The sequence below is a fragment of the Carettochelys insculpta genome, chromosome 5 (genome assembly GCF_033958435.1).
Source record: "Carettochelys insculpta isolate YL-2023 chromosome 5, ASM3395843v1, whole genome shotgun sequence".
Lineage (NCBI taxonomy): Eukaryota > Metazoa > Chordata > Testudines > Carettochelyidae > Carettochelys > Carettochelys insculpta.
The window spans coordinates 106,246,131-106,267,077 of NC_134141.1; the positions used below are offsets into that span (position 1 = coordinate 106,246,131).

The window sequence follows — 20,947 nt, forward strand, 5'->3', positions numbered from 1 at the left end:
CAACTGTAAGGTACATTTACACCTATACTTAAAGGCCTATTCATTAAAAAAGTGAGTTCTAATTAAAAGCTCAACATCTTAATAGTATAATACTCTCTATTTTAAAATGGATGGTTTTATATTATTGTAAATTACATTACAACATACCAAGCAGTCTCACGCATTTTGAAATCTGAGACATAAGGACTTCAAAATACCCTCATTCCTCTATTAAGTGCTTTGTTTTGGTTCATTACCCTGTTTAGCATGAAAAATATATCTGAAAACTGCATGTTCCAACAGAGAGAGCAAAGTTTCTGTATGCTCAATTCAACACATATTGAAGAAGAATGGCATATGGTCACTAAGAAAGAAAGCTAAGAATTCACAATGGAAAAGTGTGTTGCTACACACAAACGGAGGATGGATCTTTCACATGTTCTCCAGGCAGCAGTAATGATCTTATCTTCAGTATCTTCCTATAATTAGCCCCCAAGTTTTGACAACAGCCTTTCATGACAGATGTCTCATTTTCCCACTCTAATTACATTTCTGTCAGACAAGAATTGCCCCAAGAAGAATTTTAGAGTGACCAAGTTAAGCAGACCAGGAGCGAGAGATGTGCTTGCATGCAAAAAATCCGAAGAACAGAAATACATGTACGTGAAGCACATAGGAGTTGGGCAGTGGATTCCCAGTTCAGAAGGAAAGGCTTCATTCAGCACAGCCCTTCTCACCACCCCAGCCTATAGGTAACTAAGCAGCTGCAAACTCTCCATGGCACTGCAGCGGAGCATTAGGACTACTGGATCCATTTAATTATGTACCCTGCAGCTCCTTCTTAATTCCCTGCTCTCAGAACCAGCCTAAAAAGAGTAAGAGATCCCCATTTGTAGAGCATACAGTGCTTGCACACCGCTCCCTTTGCATGGGCACTGGAGAAACACCACCCAAAGCTCCAGATGCACCGGTGTACGGATTTATTCTGGCCTTCTGCACAGAGTGAAGTTAGGTGAAGTTTGTCTACTCACCCCATTAACAGAGCTTGTGGGCTTTGCGTCTTGATGCTAACAACCTGCTCCTATGTCTCCTTTAACACCAGCCTTTAACTAGTCTATTTATTTTGATTTAGCCAACACAATACAGTGAATATAATATCAATTGGGTAGAAAATGGGACCTAACGCTATGGCTAAGGACAGCGCATTTTGTTTATCCCTGTCTTGCAAAAAAAAAAAAATTGTCCTTTATCTCATAGAAGAGTACACCACAACTCCTGTTGGCCATATGGAATTATGCTCTTAAATTAGTTCTCCCCCACCCCACTAGTCACAGAAGAGTACAGTTTTTGTCTTCAACTTAGATTTGGGGCGGGGGGGGGGGTGTTGGACTCTACATTCTGACACTAACTCTTCAGCTACAGTTACACTACCGAGATCAGCTGAAAGAAGTCTCTGTGGGAAGAGATTTCCAGACAAAACTTCTGTCGATAGAGTGCAGCCACGCACAAAAGCCAATCAGAAGAGCACTCTGCTCTGTCACCAGAGCAGCTGGACTGCCTGGCTGCTCTCTCAGCAAAACAGGCACCCAGAAGCACATCAGACAGGGCTGCCCATTGTTCTGGATGCCTTGTCTAGCCAGAGAAGGCCCTCCCCCCGAGAGCGTCCACACAGCTTTTTTGTTGAAAGAATCTGTTGACAGCAGCAGTATGCCTAATGGCTGAGAGGCAGAACTCTGCAAGTGAAAGTGCTGAGTTCTGTCAGCAAACTGTGGACAAAATAGCTATTGTGTGTGAACATTCCACAAGTTTTGTCGATGAAACTGAGGTTTTGTCGGCAAAACTCGCTAGTGTAACCATAGGCTTCATGAGAATCTGTGTCAATAGCTGCTATACAACACAGCTTGACAACAATCAGAAGTGCTAAAGAACCCAAACTTTCCTCCCTGTCTCAGTTTTGTTGGACGATGAGAGGAGGTTGCCAAGAGATGTGGAAAAAGAAACTGAAGCATAAACTTCTTTACAGCTATGCTGGATGGAGTATCTACATTGACTAATTGACTGCAGTAAGGCAGTGTTTCCCAAATGGCGTTCCACAGAACCCCAGGGCTTCATGAGAAAATTCCTCTGTGGCTCCCTGCCCTGTCACCACTGAGACAGAAGAACTAAGTTTAATTGGTTTACAGCTGGCAGAGTGGCAGGAGGCATCTGGCTGTTAAACCAACCGCATTTAGTTCCATTATTTCAATGGTTGCAGGGCAGGGAGTTGCAGAGAGCCCCTTACTCACCCCACTACTCAAGTGGCCACACCCCTCTGGTGGACTTGGCTTAGCTCACTCCTATGAGTGGACCACCTCCATGCCAGCCATCCTTCTGCCGAGTGCATGTGGCTCCATGATGTAGACTCTCCAGCCAGCACTATAAATGGATTAGTACCAGGAGCTGTTTTAGGGCTGACGTGAGTTAAGCCTGGGAATGGGGGACAGGTTTGTGGGATGGGGGGGTAAAGCCTGGGAGTGGGGTTCCACATAATTCTTTTGAGTTTAAAAGGGTTGTGTGATCAAATAAAATTGGGAACACTGCAGTAAAATTATGCATGTCACACAGGCATACTTCTGCTCTAAGGTGACAATCCAGACAACTACCTAAGGGTGAGAACAAATTATTTTGATTTGGTGATGAGACGGGCTCACTTAGAAGGTGTTTTGATAAACAAAAGACCTTTTAATACAACTGGTGTATCAGGCTACTTTGGACACACTTCACAAGAAAGCTACCACCAAGTTAAATAAAACTTCATACATACCTAGGACACATTTATTTTTCCTTCCCACCTACATGTGGAATTTCTGATCCAGCAATAGCCCTGTAAAAGCTGAGCTTTCTGGCAGCTTGATAAAGTTACAAGCATTTTTAAACTGGAAGAACCCTAAAGTTTTGAATATGAAGAGTGGACCTTCTGTACAAGTGATTCCTCCTTTCCCCCCCCCCCCTTGAGAAACCATTAAAGTGGCCGGCTGTCCCTTTTTAGACTGTCTGTCCACTGCCACTGTGAGCACTAAAACTTTAGTCTTTCCCGTATATGAAAAAGGACGCCCCAAGCAACAAAAGTTTTAGCACTGAAAAGTGCCAGTATAGACAGTGCTTTATTGGTAGGAACAATAAAGCTACTGCCTTTCATTTGGGGATGATTTTTTTTAAATCACCTGGAGACATCTTCCGCTGACTAAAAGCCATAACTACACTGTAACATGGGCTGCGTAAACATATCCTCAGTCTCATATTAACAAACCCTAACAGAATCACAAAAATCTCTCTATGCCAGTTTATATTACTTAGTCTGCTCCAGAAGCCCAAATGAAGCATAACAAACAAAATGGGCCTTTTTAGAAAGAGCTTTATTCTCTTCTCATCTGAGTGAATAAGTCCCCCAGCAATGTTCCCAAGTCAGCACAGCAGTTGCCTGCAATGAATGCTATCTTTAGCTCAGATGTTCTCAGGTGGTGGGCTGCAGAGAACTTGGCCAGTCACACCACACTGCCTTTTTCTCCTTGTTCACTACCACAGTACAACTGCAGAGTTATGAACATCCCAGGCATGAAGACTGTTCATAATGCTGAATGTTCATAACTCCAAATGTTACTTTTGTTCTTTCAAAAGTTTACAGCTGAACAAGAACTTAATACGCCTTTGAAACGTCATTATGTAGAAAAAAAAAAAAGCTATTTTTCTCCAAAATTACCCAGTAGTTTAACACAGTACTATACAGCATTTCTCTCTTCTTCTTCTTTTTGTATGTGTCCGCTGCTGCCCGATTGTGTACTTCCAGTTCCAAGTGGGTGACCGGTCACTTTGTACATCTGGTGTTTGTAGTTCTGATGTCCTACTGTACTACACTGCATTAAAAACCAGCTAACATATACCTACATGCCTATACCTATATAGCAGCACGTGAGAATGGGGGGGAGGGGGAACAAAGCAGACAGGACATAAAATATTACACATGCAGTGGAACCTTCCGGACTTAATTATGAGGCTTCCAATGCATAAAAGTGAAATTGGAGATTACCAATCTAGGCTTTGTCTATGCAGAGGATCTGCCCTTGTTACAGCCACCAGGATGGCTAAGACACTGCTGCCATAGTTTGTTCTCAGTGGAGCTTTGCACTGGCACAGCTCTGCCAGTGGCTGGCTACTGATGTCTGAAAACACTAGGCAGGAAAAGTTGTACAGAAAGTTTGAGCTTTTCTTGGAAAAGCGGCAGAGAAAAATAAATTAAGACTGAAGTGTAATTTAAGATGGAATCTCTTTAACATGGAGTTTAATTATTTTATATTTTAATAGAAATGGGTGTTATAAAAGATTGCTATATAAACCACATGACTTGTGTCTAAGAAAATCTAAGTCATTAGTTTGGGCAACAGTATGTGGTCCTAGCAAAGATACAGTTTGGTTCATATGGAAACAATAGGTCATTAGTTTGGATTGACAAAGGTGGGACTTGAAAACACATACACACCCTCTATGAAGGACTATAGAAAGCCTGGCATCAAGTTTCAACTCTCCCATAAGATGCTAGCCAAAAAAATAGTTGGAGTGGGGCAAATGATCATAACTACAGTCCTTTTCTTTCTTTTTTCTTTTGGTTTTGAGGAGCCATCCAAAAGAATTAATAGGTTCTGTTTAAACGTGGGTGAGATAATTCACAGCCATACTCTACCAAAGATAGGTGGTGGAAACAAGCCAACTGCAAATGAAAACCCACCCTGCCTGGAATAATTTACACTCTTCAGCATGTGTGTAATATTTATAGCTTTATAGCTACATGGGACTTTCTCACACCTAACAGTTGAATAAGGGCTCAAAACGCGAAACATGGAATTCAGGAATATTGAGCTGTGAAATACCCAGCAAAACTCAAAGTGAACTCTTGCACGAACAGATTGTATAGAGAACTAGCTATGGCAGGGGTCAGACGAGTGGCACGTCAGCCAGTTTTCACTGTCACGTGAGGAGGCAGCTCAGCACCACCCCCTCTCCCATGCAGCCAGAAGCAACCTCAAAGCCACATTACCTGTGGATTTACAAAAGACCCGCTAATGCTAACCAACCACATCTGCTCTGCATCTTTATTAAAAAAGCTGTTATAAGAAGGACTATTAGTGACTTGAAAAAGTATCACTGGCACTCAGACCATATATCGAGGTCAAAAGACGACATTTCAGCACTCTGCCTTGGAAAGGCTGCTGACCTCTGAGCTGTGGGGTAAAGGATTACTGTATGCCATTTATTTTAAACTCAGCATTTTGTTTAAAGTAATCTAAGCATAAATACACTTAAATCTTACAGATTATTTAATGTTAGAATATGCAATATTTCACATTTCTGGTACAGATTCAATTTCTAAGACCAGAAAGGATCATGTTGTCCGACCTCCTGCACTTGCATCCACAGACCCTCACCCTCCCATTCTTGCAAATAGACCCCTAACCTTTGTCTGGGTTTTGAAGTCCTTAAATTGTGATTTAAAGACTTCAAGGTACAGAGACCCCACTACGTACTCTAGTTTAAGCCCGCAAGTCACCCTGCTCCATTCTGCAAGGGAGTGAGACACACTCACCCTGAATATCTTGCAATCTGATCTGGGTGAAAAATTCCTTCCCATCCCCAAATATGGCTATCAGTCAGATGCCAATCATATCGACAAGCCCCACCAGCCAGACACCTGAGAAGGAATTCTCTGAAGTGACTCAGAGCCTTCCCCAGCTAGTGTCCCATCACCAGCTGTTGGAGATATTTGCTGCTAGGCATCACAGACCAGCTACATGCCACTGTAGACAGTCCCATCATATCATCCCTTCCATAAACTTAAGCTCAGTTTTCCAGTCATGTTGCCCCTACTGCTGTTCCAGAACTTCAGTCTAGTGATGGTTAGAAAGTTTTGTCTAATTTCAAACGGGCCAATTTATACTAACTTAGCTTCAGAGACATTCGTTCTGCACATCCATTTGTTCTTGTGGCCACACTGACACGTAACTTCTGTTTCCATAGTGTTTATCCCTCTGATGTATTTATAAAGAGCAATGACATCTCCTCTGCTTTTGTATAAGCTAAGCAAGCCAAGCTTTTTGAGTCTGCTCTGAAACTAGGTTTTCCATAGTTCACCTTCTCTGCTCCTGCTCCTGTTTGAATTAATCTCTCAACCATGGGGAACCAGAAATGCACACAATATTCCATGTGAGGTTTCACAAGAGCCCTATATAATGGCATTAAAAACTCATCCCTAGCTCTACTGGAAATACCTCACCTGATGCATTCTAGGACTTCCTTAGCCTTTTTCACAACTACACCACACGAGTGGTGCAGTCATCCTGTGATCAACCAATACACCCAAGTCTGTCCTCTCTTCTTGCACTCTCACTGGTATGCCCCAGCTCAAAACAAAAATTCTTTTTGTTAGTCACTAAATGCTTGACCTTGCACTAGGCACTCTTCAATTTCATCCCATTTCTATTACTCCCATTTTGCAAAATTTCCACATCTTGCGTGATATTCTGGTCCAACTCCTCACTGGTATGAGCAGTGTTGTTATGGGTTTCATCCAAAATATGAGAGAAGGTCAAACATACAGAATACATGTCAAGAGTCATCTGTGTTACATGCATTTTATCTACAAGACATCATTTCTGCCATGCCACAGAGTTTGTGTGCCACAAAACAATTATAAGATTTCCTACAAGTTAACATGTGACACACTCAGCTTCATGGACATAGATTCCACATACCACAAAATGCCAGACCCACTTATTGCATAAGAATGCAGTCAACAGTAGTCAGGCGTACTACGTGACCGCGTAAAACAGGTGACATTCCCATTGCTCCAAAAGAAACCCACGCGCTGTAAGATATTGAATTCTTTCTTGGTAATCTTACTGGTAGCTCAAACTAGGAAAATCAGCCTTAGCTTTTTCTCCAATACCAGCTCTTCCTAGGATTTTCTGAAGGACTTCTCCATCTCCGTCTCTTTATGAGAGGCAGGTGCAAGCATTTATTCATCCTTATACTTAAAAGCCACACCTACCTCTTCAGTTCTAGGCAGGGCTCCAGAACTCCCTGGCAGGATGGTGAACAAGGCAGTCATGTGTCCCTATATGGGGCTGTGGACCTTGCCACACTGTTACATTTGAATTAGTTTTCTGTGTTAAGTGTTCAGAAAAAAAACACACTGATAATAATGATATGAATGCCTAAATAAAAACATTACTTGCTATTAAGACCATTAATAGTATAAATTAAGCTCCATGTACAGGATCGGGATTTCTGAAGGACCACTATCTGACAGAACCCGCACAAATGCAGATTCTCACAAAAGCCAGCTAACATTACAAGTAAGGGCTGTGGCCAATTCTGATTAGTTTGGGAATTTGAGAATGATACTCCAAAACAGAAACAGTTTAGAAACCTCCGATTACACTACAGTTTGGAAAATGCTTCTGTTCTCTGTAGTTGATTAACCTAAAGCCTTATCTAGCTGGGAGTAAGGGACTGTATCCACAATACAAACAAATATTAGTCAGCCAGAGCGAGCCCTGAAGTACTTACATCACTCTTTCTGAACTTTGCTTTCAGGCTCTTCATATTTATCCCATTCAGCCTTCCAAATCTCAGTTTTTTCAACACCTAGGCAAGAAACAAAAAGGAAAATAAGTTTCCAGCTAGTTACCACATAGGTTCACTAGGAACTTTATTCAAAACTTTTAAAAATAGATCTTTGATCTGAAAAAAAAACAAAAACAAAAACAAAAAACCAAGTATTGATTATGGCTAATATTCCAACATCCAGCTTCCTTAAAATTAGCAGTATTCAACAGAGTCTTGAAGTTTAAGTGGCAAAAGCCCAACATTAAATTCCTGCTGCATAATAGTATGAAACAATCTTTACCAGTTATTTGTTAAGTTTGTATTTTTATAATGCTAGTTATATCTTGCCTATAGGGAATCATGGACATACTCACAACAAATAACATTTGTATGAGTCTACCATCTTATTTTAGCTTATGTCTACATTATACATAGCAGTCAACCACTGATATGCAATTTTAGACATGCAAATGGCGCAACTAAAATCGACTTACCAGCAGTAGACTTCAATGACTGGCTATACGGAAGAAGAGCGATGGCAACATTTCTCCCTTTGACCTTCCTTAATCTTTGCCACCCACAAGGAATGCTGGGGTCAGCTTTGACCCCAGTAAGCAACGTTTCATGTGCGTGTGAAACAAAACCCTGGAAGATCGACCATGAGCGGGTTGATCTTCCATGGCAGTATAGATGTAGGCTTCATGGTATTGTCAAAGCAACTGCTCGTAACATGGGGCATGGAAAAGAAACAGTAGAGAAATAAGGAAAGTCACTGAATAAAGGTTTTTGCACTGAATCCTGGAACAAATTATGGCATAATATCAGAAGCATCCTCTATCACTCTCAAAAACATGGACAAGTTCTGTACAAACATCTCCAGTAATAGCTGGTATTACACGTAAGAAAAATTAATGAGAAGAGAACAGCTATGGGGGGAAAGATTAACAGACTTCTGGAATGGAACAAAGTCATCCAAGTAACAAAAATTCCAACATCTGTTGATAACTTACAAAATATGGTTGTATTTACAGAAATAGTTGGGCCACTTATTTTTGGAGTTTTAGCTAGCATGCAAGCTTCTATTAAAAGAAGCATTTGACAGCAAAGAAGTCTAGATGCACAAAGTTCTGTTTCTTTCTGGAAACATTCCCCTCCAACTTAGAATAAAGAAAAAAAATCCTAATTGAAATTCAGAGGATAGTTAAATGAATGGTTAAGAACATACTACTCTCCCCTAATTTCAATTGGTCCCCTGGGGTCACTGTGAAATTTCATGTCCTTCTCAGAGACTCAAAACACCAGATTGATAAGGAAAAAACAACCTCCTTCCATCACAAATTAAGATGTAATACACACTTATATGTAGTCTTTCAAAATATCACCACACAGTTTATGAACAGATGCACTACAGGAAAGAGGTATATTTATGGAAAGTCAGGAAAAAAAACCCTAACTCTATATATACTATACTGTAACCTGGGGTGAGCAAACTTTTCACATCAGGCCCACTTTTCATCCCTGCAGTTAGCCCCGCCCCCCCACCCCCAGCCTGTCTAATGTAATCCAAACCATTAGAAATTTCAGTTATATTTGTATGAAAAAAAGGCCCTTTCAGCATGTGTGAGAAAATAAGTATGTAGAATGTAAAAACTTTATTAAATCGGTATCAATGTGAATAGACGTACATAAAAACAGTAACATATTTCAACATTTTTAATTAGATGGATGAGCCTAACACATAACTGCCAATCATGCTGCACCCCCCTTATGAAATGCCATTCTCCCCCCACCCCCCGAAGGGGGCCTGCTCTCCAGTTTGCTCGGCCCTGCTGTAAACTATCCTTTTGAACTAAGCACAGCTATTGGAAGGTTTTAAGCACCCTACCAGAGATCTAGACAAACCATTCTCACGAAGATATAAAACCATACCATGGTCAAATTCCTCCCCTTCCCCTGAAACCTCTCTAGTCCAGCATCCTTGGCACTTGACCAACGCCAAACCAAAGAAATTGATGAACTACAGGAGGTCAGTATTACCTAGCAGCACTACCAACACGTCCACAGCTCACTGGGCTCTTAGAAGACATTTATGGGTAAATTAGAGCTGAATAACATCACAGAAAACTGAGAGCCAGCACTAGTGGCTATAAGCACAACACTTTGAGGGATCACAGGAAACAATCACATCCATGATAAGTGGATATCTGTCTAACTACAATCATACAGTACCGGACCACGGCTGTTGCAGAACCAGAGAGGTTCAATGTGTACTTTGCTGTGAAAAGTTAAAGTAACACTACACCTAATTAAGTATCAGAGGGGTAGCCGTGTTAGTCTGGATCTGCAACAGCAATCTGTATCTGCACATCTGATGAAGTGAGTCTGTGCTCACGAAAGCTCATGCTCAAAACTTTTGTTAGTCTATAAGGTGCCACAGGACCTTTCGTTGCTGTTCCACCTAATTAAAGAACTGTGGCATGATTAGGTACTTGTTCTGCTGGCAGAATATTGACTCACTTGTAATACAAGAACAAGAGGACAGTCAGCAAAACTCAAAAAGCAGCAAATGTGAAGAGTGTGGACTTGAACCCGCCCTTTCCCCACCCCAGAAACTTTTTTGCATTTCATAATAGACACAGGAGTCCTGGAAGGTTTGGGGGAAAAAAATAAATCACCTCCCATTTTATTTTATAGCTGTTATCTAGGCAGAAGAACATGAAAATCATGGTGAATTAATGAGAAAGTGACATGTCATGAGCCAAGAATGAAAGCGAAAGTCAGGCAATTTTATGGGGAAGGGATTTTGTATTGTAAAGTGTAAGAACAAATAATTTTATTTTTGCCAAAACCAATTATCTTGATTGACTATAACTTTGAAGAAAGGCATCCTCTGTCAAGAACAAACAAACAATCTCACCTCTCCAATGAAGGAGAACACAGTGAACATATAAGAATTCCCAAAAGTCCTCCAGCAAAACTAAGGAAGAGCAAACCTTGACATTCCCGATATTTTCAGAAAACAAGACTAGCTCCATTTCACAGATCAGGCCTTCTTCACAGCAGAAAAAGGGGTGGGGATAGAAGAAGTGGCAGAAGCCCATGTCTTAAAAACCTGTTGCAGATTACCACTTTTAAAGATATTACCTTTATTTAAAAGCCTCTGTAATACACCAAAAATATCACTGAAGCATGTAGTTTAGCAGGATTTAAGACAGAACATATCAACCAGACTATCCAATTACCTTGAATTACATTTGTTTACAATAACTTTAAAAGGACTAAAAATAAATGTTCCTGCAACAGAGCAAAGAAGTCACCAAGCGGGGATTGAAATAAACACCACCACCACCACCACCCAGAAACAAATTTTTCTATTGTAGGAAGCCTACTATATAACTGCCTGCCACAGCTCTCTCTGGGGTCTTCTGAACCTACATCTGAAGCAGCTGAAGACACATGACTAGACGGACTACAGGTAGATCTAATACAGAAATTCCTGAGTATTCCTGACAAAGCAGGTCTTTGCCCATGAAAGCTTATGCTCCAAAATATCTACTGGTTTGCAAGGTATCATTGGACTTCCTGTTTTTGAAGACAGACTAACTCGGATACTCCTGCAGAGTGGGTGCACGATGGGGTAGGGCTTTTTATACATTCTAATTAACAGTTGTCATCAAAAAATCTTTTGATTTTTTTTATATAAAATTTTTTAATTATTTTTGGCACTCTCTTTCGCAGGCCAAGATTACAGCTAATTTCTACCCCCCACCCAAGATTAACCTCACATCTTGACTACGGTATGTGCATTTTATATATTCATGGCCTTATTTAAATCTACAGCAGAATAATTTTTGGCAGCATGACAAAACACAAAAACAAACAAAAAAAAACTCCCAACCACCTGCAGAGATTCCCACATTTAATGTTGTTTAATACCCACATACTCTTAACATTTTCATCACACAACTAAAAAACAAACGTTAATATTAAAATGGGTGTATCATAATGCTCCTGAGCCCTCAGTAATAAGGGACATAACTGTGTAAAAAAAAAAACCAACTGGCTCCTGTTTGATCTAAGGTCTCCATTCTCAAGGGCTAGGTCTTCATTAGCGCATAAAGTTGATTTTGAGAGAGTTAGGTCAATTTTATAATGTACCTGTCTTCACTACAAATATCAGGTTGATTTTTAAGGGGTCCTAAGGCTGACTTTTCTACTCCAGCTTTTTTACAAGGAATAATGCCAAGTTTGAATTTACAAGGTTGATTTAACGCTAGTGTAGACACAGTTATTAAATTAGATTTTATTGGCCTCTAGATGTATCCCACATTGCTCCCAATGTTTCCGTTCTGAACATTGCTTTCACCTCCACAGCTCTCCAGGTGAGCAGGAAGTAGGAAACAGAAAGCAGAAAACAGCCCAGAGCTCATCTCTGCCACGACACGGCTGCCAGGCTCTCTGGCTTGACCCCCACCACCAGCACGTGGCTGCTGGGCTCTCCAGCTGCCCCTCCTCCACCACTCCAGTGCAGCTGGCAGGTCAAAATGAAATGAATCAAAATTAAGCATTTCAACAATACAAAAAACAACTTTTCAATAACTTCAAATTGAAACTTTTCAGATTTTTATTTCTGCATTTTATAATTCTCAGGACTGGCCCACTAGCATTATAATGGTGCATGCGAGGGCAGACTGTGGAATGCATTTGCCAGTTTGTTTTCAATTGGACTGGGGAGTGAGGGCAATGCAATCTGGAATGAGGACATCAGACAACCACTTGCAGCACGTTTTTCCCCCCCAGTAACAAACTGGCACAGAAACGCAGAATGCAACAGGGATGCAGTAACTTTGGGATAGGTATCCACAATCTACTGCTAACACAGTTGAACTTAGCAAAGGTAATGGGGACACACTATGTCGACTTCCTAAACATCTGTGGACATTCACCATTGACTTTATAAAATCTAGCGGTATAAAGTTGACTTTAACAAATTTGACTTATTTCCTAGTGTAGACATAGTCAAAGGAAGTAACTATTGACATTTGCACAGAAGAGGCCAGGGTCCCAATTTAGCATACTTTTATCATACATGTTCATTTACCAGAGATAAAAAGGTAGTTCCTCTAAGGTACTGCATTACTATTGTGCAAGATACAGGCACATCCAATGAAATTCACAAATGAGCACCACTCCAAGACCTTTCAAAACAGTATTTCAGCAGGTAACACAGAGGTACTGCCCAAAAAATAAATAAAATAAAATAATTATTGCAATCCATTTATCAAAGGGTATACAACTCCCATTATAGAGTACATGCAATAATAACTATTGTGTATTGTCAATTTGTATCCACAGTATCTTAGCAAAATAAAAGCCTGTACATCTGTACGCTCAGGAACTTAATTCTGGTTAAAAGCATCCAATCATTGGCTTTAATTATATACACAATATCTGTTTTGAAATCTCTTTAGTTTATCATTAAAAATATCAAATTTGAGCAGTAACATCTCAGCAACCTTCACTGTGCAACACTAAAATGGCATTAGGACATACTGTACATTTTGTTTGTGACACAGAAAATGACTCTGCTGATGAGTCTTAGTGTCTGAATGTCTAACATCACAAGGGTTAAATATCAGAGAAAAACATAAGAGTATTTCTGTAAAGTAGAAGATTCAAGTTCCAGTGCCACATTCAGTTTTTCTACCAAGTGATATCCTATCCCTCTCCTACTATGTTTGTACCCAGTTTATTACATTCCTATGCTCACAGTACAATATGAGTCCCAGAATTAATTCTAAATGGAGATCAGAAGAATGCAAAGTGAGACCACCCTTCAGGACAGGGTGCAAGACTTCGGTATGACAAAGCTTTTCCAACAAAACTAAAATGGTATTCACAACTTCAACCAGTCCTCTCTTCCCAACATCACTCTCTTCCCTACCTCAAGCAGAGTCAATAAAGGAGAAGAGTCAGGGACTCCATGAAGAACCTGCTTACTGAATACTATACAGGAATTCTCCCTTTCCCACTAATGATTCACCCTTCAGATTCAAGCCTTCCTTACAGAACACAAATTCATCTTTCACTCCAGAGAACAAACTCTGCTGGCAGCTATTGTTGCTCCGTTAATTAGCCACTGGCACTTGCGCAGCTCTTGGCTATTCTACCGTCCATCTCAGTGCCCATGCTTGTCTGATCCGACACACAGTCAAACTCCACTGACCCAGTATACGAGCACAATGACTCACAATAACAAACTCACAAACCTGAGTTTCGTCAGTTGCCAAAGCCATGGGCCAATGGGAATGCAGAGCTTTTGTCCATCCTCAGTTGCTTTTGTTTACCATACAATCTGACACCATACTGAAAGATACCATCAGCACTTTCCATTCTACAAGCTGAACCTATCTCGTTCAGCAGCCTCAAGACCTGACCAGCGCTGGATAAGGGAATTTGCTGGACCACAGTAGGCCAATATTTTTGAGAAGACTACCAACACTTTCGCTGCTCACTGGGCTCTTAGAAGACATTTAGGGGTAAATTACAGCTTAACAACAGCACAGAACACTGAGAATCAGGACTGGTGGCTGGAAACAAACTTTATGGGACCCTGGGAAACTTGGCCACACCCATTATAAGCAATTGGCAGCTTACTAAAATCATACCAGATTACGGAGTTTGCCAGATGAGACAGTTTCCAATTAGTGAGGTTCAAACTGTACTATGTATCTTGTGATTTACATTTAGCACCATTTTCCCCCAGTCTATGACAGAGACCAGAATGCCATCTGACAAACAAAGGAAAGGGTTACTGTATCATGAGCATAACTGTGGGGCTCAGTTTTTCCAGCTTAATAAGTCATCTTCCTGTTTGCATCATTTGAAAAGGCAACTGGAACAAAATGGTTTTAACCATTATGTACCTAGAAAGACAATGCTTGTCTTGGTTAATCTTCTTTTACTGACTATGAAAACACACAGAGAAATTCACTGTGTGACTTAAGGGATACTCACAATAGGGAATGAACGATCTGTACACAGCTAATCCTACTCTTAAAAAACAATCAGACATTAGACACAGCAGAGCTCTTTAGTGACCTAGTCCCTCCCTCTGCCTGTTTAGGACTCTCTCCTGTGTCCTGCAACTCTGTCACCTCCGTTTTTAAATAGGTTAAGCAAGGGGGCATTCAATTTCCCTTAGATTTTTTCTCTCTTCTCAAATACATTCCACTGTTGAGAAGCTTTCCCCCTTGACAGCCTCCTAAAATTCTACATTGTATCACATGCTCCCAGCTGTAACCGTTGTGTGAATAATTAAAAAAAACGTATTTTTCAAATCAAGGTGCTTAGAACCTTCAATTATTTTTGTAGTTATACAGCTGCAGTTACCCACCTTCCAGTACACGTAATTTTGTCATTTCACCAAGCTTTTCATTTTCTTCCTCACAGGGGGCACAGAGAAGGGCTGTTTTCTCCCCCTATAGAAAAGGCTAAGAAGCGTCAGCCCCATACAGCCACAAATCCTCTGTAATCCATAGCTACACCTGGGGATTCACCGCAGACAAGGATCACCCACATGGAAATCCCTTGCCACCAAAATGCCAACTGCCACACAGCCCCCAAGCCTCACTGCCTCTAGAACATCCCTGATGGGGTCAAAAGAGGTTACAAGAACAGATCTACATAGACAACTCCTTGTAGTCAGGCATGTTACCCGTGTCCCATGGATGCAGGGACAAATATAACCCACCCACAAATACAGCCACAGCCTCTCTCTACTTACAGCTCAGGTCTCCCCCAAGTCTCTACAGGATTGACAGGAAGGAGCAAGCATACTGCAGTGCCATCTCATCCTATGGCCCAATGATTCTTGCTCCTCTCTACATGCACAAGGGGACCATGGACCCAGAGTTATCGTGTCTTTTTGCACGGCTGGAGCAGCCTCCCCAGTGCCCCATGCTGGCCGCTGCAGATGGGGGTCTGCTCCGGCAGTGCTGGAGCACCACCCACCTGCAGTGACCTTGCAGGGCTGAAGCAACCCCCTGCCCACAGCAGGCAGGCCCCCATCAGTTAACCATTAATGTGTCTATCTTATCATATTAAATATATTGTGGGAGGCAGTGTAGCCTAACAGACAGCACACAGAACTGAGACGCAGAAGACTTGAGTTCCACTTTGAATTATCTGTTTGCCAAAAGCTGGGAATGAGCGACAAGGAATGGATCCTTTAATGAATGCCTGCTTGTTGGTTCCCTCTGGGGCACCTGGTATCGGTCACTGTTGGAAGAAATGACACTGGGTGAGATGGGCCTATAGTCTGACCCAGTATGATTGCTCTTATGCTTGATTTAAGAGTGACCAGACACAGCAACAATACTCTATCAAGAGCAAGGGATGTATCCAGCAGAGACCTGCTGAACAACCTATTTGTTCAGATACCAGAACAGAAGGTATTCTGAGAATTCCAGCTGACAAAAGCTAGTACCGGCTACATGTTTCCTCTATTATACTTCCCATCAAACTACTAATTACTCCTTAGAGGAGAAAGCAAGCACGAAAAACATACAAAAATGTAATCTTAAATCTAAGGTTGCACGATGTTGAGTTATGGATAAATGCTCTAAAATAGCCAAAGAAAAACAAACACTGAGATGGTATATGTAATGAGCGTAAGACACCAGTCATACCTCATCTGCAAACCCTGCCCCTACCAATAGAAAGATTACCTCAGTGAAGAAAGAGTCACACTAAAAAAGAAGTTTTCAGATATGCTAACTTTTAAAAAAAGCTTGCATATTTATGATCATATCTTATATATCGGAAAGTACATAGTCTTCCCTGGAGCACAACCAACTATAAGACCTAGCAGGATGTCAGCCATACCAAGGAAGCAAAATCTGATTGAGAAGGGAAGTGATCTGTATTTTGATTTAATTAGCACCTCTGCCTTGCTACATAGACCACTTGAGAGAAAAGTTCAGCCTGTCAAGCAATCTACACCAGTATCTGAACAAATAAGCACTGAGAGCACCAGCGAGAGAGAGAACTATACAAACTGCCAAGGAGGCACCAACCAACAACAGCAGCATCATCCACCCTGACACCATAATCCTAATCCTGGCTGAATTAGGAACAAAGGCCCTGGGGAGAGTGAAGAGAGCACTTTGAGTGTTGCAACCCTGTGCCACAAACTGCAGTGCCAAGAGTGGTGTGGCTAAAATTTGCCCACGAAGCCACAATAAATCAAGGGTAGCCATTCATACCAGTAGTACTGAAAACCCTTTCCTTAGGGATAGGATGCAGTGTCAATATATCAGATTGGCGTCTCAGTAAATAACATGTCTATCAATGCCAAGAAAGGATAGTGTAATGGTTAAGGCACTGCTCTGGGGAGATCCCACTTCAGTTCCCTACTCTGGCATGATTATGGGGTGCCTGTGCCCTAGCTCCCTACCCTTAGAACAAGGGTTTCCTTACCACGCATGGGTATTTTAAGAATAAAACATATTAAAAGCGTGAAGAACTCAGATACTAATATGATGGGGGCAATGGAAGTACATAAAATGTACAGAAAGTCAGAAATGCTACTGATTTGGCATCCCCTCCAGCTGTACTAGCCACACTCATTTCTCAGGCCAAGATGCCCCTTCATTTTGTACTGCATCTCAATAAGCAGAGGAGTTAAGACAGTTTAATGTTGCTGCCACCAGGTCTGTTGCCTCAAGCCCTGCTAACACTGTTTACACCAGCTACCAGCTCTAAGTGCCAATGGTGAATTTAGCCCTCTCTCCTATCCCAAACCAAACTTTATACCAAGCAGTCTGACAAGTGTAGGCTCTGTTATAGCTTATTATTTAACGTCATCAAATGTATGACACAGAACACCTCTTCAAATATTTAAACATTGTGGACAGTAGAAAAAATCTACTACCAGAATAATAATTATTTCAATTGCTATCTTTTGGTAAAAAGTCATGAACCACAGAAGACACCACAAGCCTTCCTACAGAGTTGATCTAAATCCCACACAAAAGTATTTTCTTTTGGCTTTTATAGTTTCTCCCTGGGGCAGCAAAGAACAGAATGCTAAAGCTTCAGAATTTTTAGTTCTATTTTTATGCACCATTGTTCGCCGTTATTTCAGGTACCATGACCATGCAACAAGAACCAGAACATAGCTACCAGAAATTGATTAGAGTGGATATTACTATGGCTGGAGCAAAGACTGCGTCATTAACCTTCACAAAAACCTAGAACTGCACAAAAGCTTAGCTTCCACACCCCTTAGACTAGCTCTCCTTCTAAACAAATATGCCTCATCAAATGGGCTGCAAAAAGGGTACCGAAGTGGGACTCTATCAAAACTGAACAGAGCCACATTATTAAAACTTGCCTGTAAAAACGTCCATGAGTCAACTCATTTCATTATGCTTTCGCTCATTTTGTAGTCTCAGAGCGGAAGCCAGGTTTGGACATGGGTTTTACCCATGAAACCTAACAGGTTTGTTAGTCCCTCAGGTGCTACACAACTACTTGTTACCCCTTTTATATAATCAGTTCTTTTTGATGAAATCAGATTCTTTATTATGTTGATAGGCACCTCCCTGGATTAGGGAAAGAATGCTACATACCTATACACTCATATTTCGAAACAAAAAGCAGTCAAGTAGCACTTTAAAGACTAGCAAAATAGTTTATTAGGTGAGCTTTCGTGGGACAGACCCACTTCTTCAGACCATAGCCAGACCAGAACAGACTCAATATTTAAGTCATGCAAATGGCCATTTCGAAGTATACTAATGAAGTGCTAAAATACATATTCAGTGCCTCATATAGCATGCGGGCGGCCGCAGCACTTTGAAATTGATGCGGCTCACCGCCACGCGGCTCACCCAGACGGGGCTCCTTTTTGAAAGGACCCCGCCTACTTCGAAGTCCCCTTATTCCCATCTGCTCATAGGAGTAAGGGGACTTCATAACTCCCTGAATGCTTCTGGATGGAGAAAAATTTATCTGATCTGCAAACACCAGAAAGGAGAGGTTTATATTTTTAATTAAAATGCTGACAACTGGAACTAGAATTTCAATGAGATCCTTTACAAGGGCATCAGTGAGCTATGTTATCTTTAGCAATAAAGCTACAACAGGTTCTGTTCAGGAGAATTAGAACCTCTTCTGTTAGACAGTCCCAGCATCCTTTGCTACACAAAGGCTACATCTACACTAGCCAAAAACTTCGAAATGGCCAAGCAAATGGCCATTTCAAAGTTTACTAATGAAGTGCTGAAATACATATTCAGTGCCTCATTAGCATGTGGGTGGCCGCGGCACTTCGAAATTGACACGGCTCACGGCCACGCAGCTCATCCAGACGGGGCTCCTTTTCAAAAGGACCCTGCCTACTTCGAAGTCCCCTTATTCCCATGAGCAGATGGGAATAAGGGGACTTCGAAGTAGGCGGCGTCCTTTCGAAAAGGAGCCCTGTCTGGACGAGCCGCGTTAATTTCGATGTGCCGCGGCCGCCCGCATGCTAATGAGGCGCTGAATATGTATTTCAGAGCTTCATTAGTAAACTTCGAAATGGCCATTTGCATGGCCATTTCGAAGTTTTTGGCTAGTGTAGACATAGCCAAAGGGTAAAAATCCCAATCTATGAGGGTAAAAAGGGGGAAATGATTTAGCATTATGTGCAGAAACTTGAGGCATTTAGAGCAACAGTCTCAGCAAGGTAACAAAAAGGTGATAAATACTCCAGTACACACGGAACAAATTCCACTTCCCAAGCACTGTCTGGGCAGAGATACTTTGGCACGGGAGGAACTCATTCGGGAGAGAATCCCATTAGACACCCACTGCCACCCCTTACAGCTTACTAAAGATGGGCTGTTCTTACTCATGCATGAGCTGCAGCTGTCAACTCGCCAAAGCCCTGATGCGACCCACCGCAGGAGAGACTGGAGTACAAAATAAAAAAGTTGCTGTTGAGTCCCTGGCTGCCATGCACGGCCCACTGGATCCTCTTCAAATCCAGACACATTACGCGGGGGGGGGGGGAAGAGGTTACTACGCGGGGGGGGGGGAGGGAGGAGGTTACTTTCTGCTATAGGAAACGCACCATCAGCAGCTTCTGGGGGAGGGGAGCAAAGAGAAATGTCCCTTGCTCCCGAGAGCAGAGAGCCCACCGCCCGCAAACTCCCCTCGCCCCTTCCTTAAGGAAACTTACTCCGCCGCTGCTCCGCAGAGGAGGCCTCCCGCTCACTCAAGGGAGGCAGAGCCCAGCGCCGGGAAACCCACAGGGTTGAGCTGAATTGCAATCCCGGGAGGGACTATAAGATCCTCGCCTACTACGGCCAGCGCCTGCCGCCACGCGCGGTCCCCGTCCTCCCTCCAGTCTCGCCACACTCAAGGAACACGGGAAGCGAGGAGGAAGCAAGGGTCCAGCCTGGAAAGCTCCCCCGCCTCTGACTCGCTCATTCATTCTCTCCTTCCCAGCCAGCGTGCATCCCACCCCATAGGCATTGCATCCCTCCCCCCTTTCCCTAGAGACCCCAGGAGCAGGCAGCCGGCTCCCCACTTCGCCGCCGCCTCCTCCCACTCCCCTTTCTCTCTGGGCTGAGCCATGCACACAATGCCCCTATTCACAGCCGCCTCCCCAGCCCCTCTGCTCCCTGGAGTCCCCGTAACAAAAGGAAGGGGGTGGGAATGGGACCAAAAGAGAACCAGAAAGCGCTGGAGACACAGCCACCAACTTCCACGCTCACCCCATGAAGGCGCCTTGCCCTGCTGCCGCCGGCGGCTCCGGAGCTGCACACGCTCAGCACCCGACACACGGGGCGGGGGGAGAGCAGAGTAGCGCAGCAGCTCCCTGGGAAAGTTTCCGGCTGCTGCCGCTGCCGGTCAGCGCGAGCCACACACCCGGAGCGAACACCCGGCTCCCAACGTTCCGCCCGCTGGGGAGGGGCAGGAGGAGGACGGGGAAGGAATTACATCACTCCGAGCCCACGTGACCGCAGCGCTCCTGCTCCAGTTGAGGCGCGGAGCTCCGGGGTGGGAGGGTGAGGCGGAGCCGGGCTGGGGTTCGAACCCAACATTCTGCCACACACGTGGCAGGTGGGGAAGTGCCCCTCCGAGCAGCTGCTGCCGCGCGTCGCTGATTTGTAGCGCCCCCGGCGGCGGCTTTAGTTCCCCGCCGCTCCTTTTCGCTGTGCTGAGGGGAGGGACCGGGCGGAAGAGGCAGGGAGGGGTGGGGAAGAGGAGAGACGGGGAGGCCGGCGCAGGTGCTGAGAGCCATTGAACGCAACTGGCACTCGTGTATGGGGTGGCTGGA

The 20,947-nt window shown here is 43.0% G+C and overlaps 1 protein-coding gene across 3 annotated transcripts in view; it reads right to left on the bottom strand.

The window, feature by feature from the left end:
- Positions 1 to 20,540, bottom strand: part of RAI14 (retinoic acid induced 14) — a 131,722-nt gene extending 111,182 nt beyond the window's left edge. For 2 of the 3 annotated variants that reach the window (XM_074995692.1, XM_074995690.1), the window contains exons 1-2: positions 20,382 to 20,540; positions 7,579 to 7,656 (exon numbers count right to left, since the gene is read on the bottom strand). In XM_074995692.1, coding sequence (XP_074851793.1) covers positions 7,579 to 7,614 — 36 coding nt within the window. In that variant the 5' untranslated portion in view covers positions 7,615 to 7,656; positions 20,382 to 20,540. Of the gene's footprint in view, positions 1 to 7,578; positions 7,657 to 8,111; positions 8,191 to 20,381 lie in introns of those variants that run through there. The other variant, XM_074995691.1, reaches the window with a different exon arrangement.
- Positions 20,541 to 20,947: the final 407 nt, after the last annotated feature.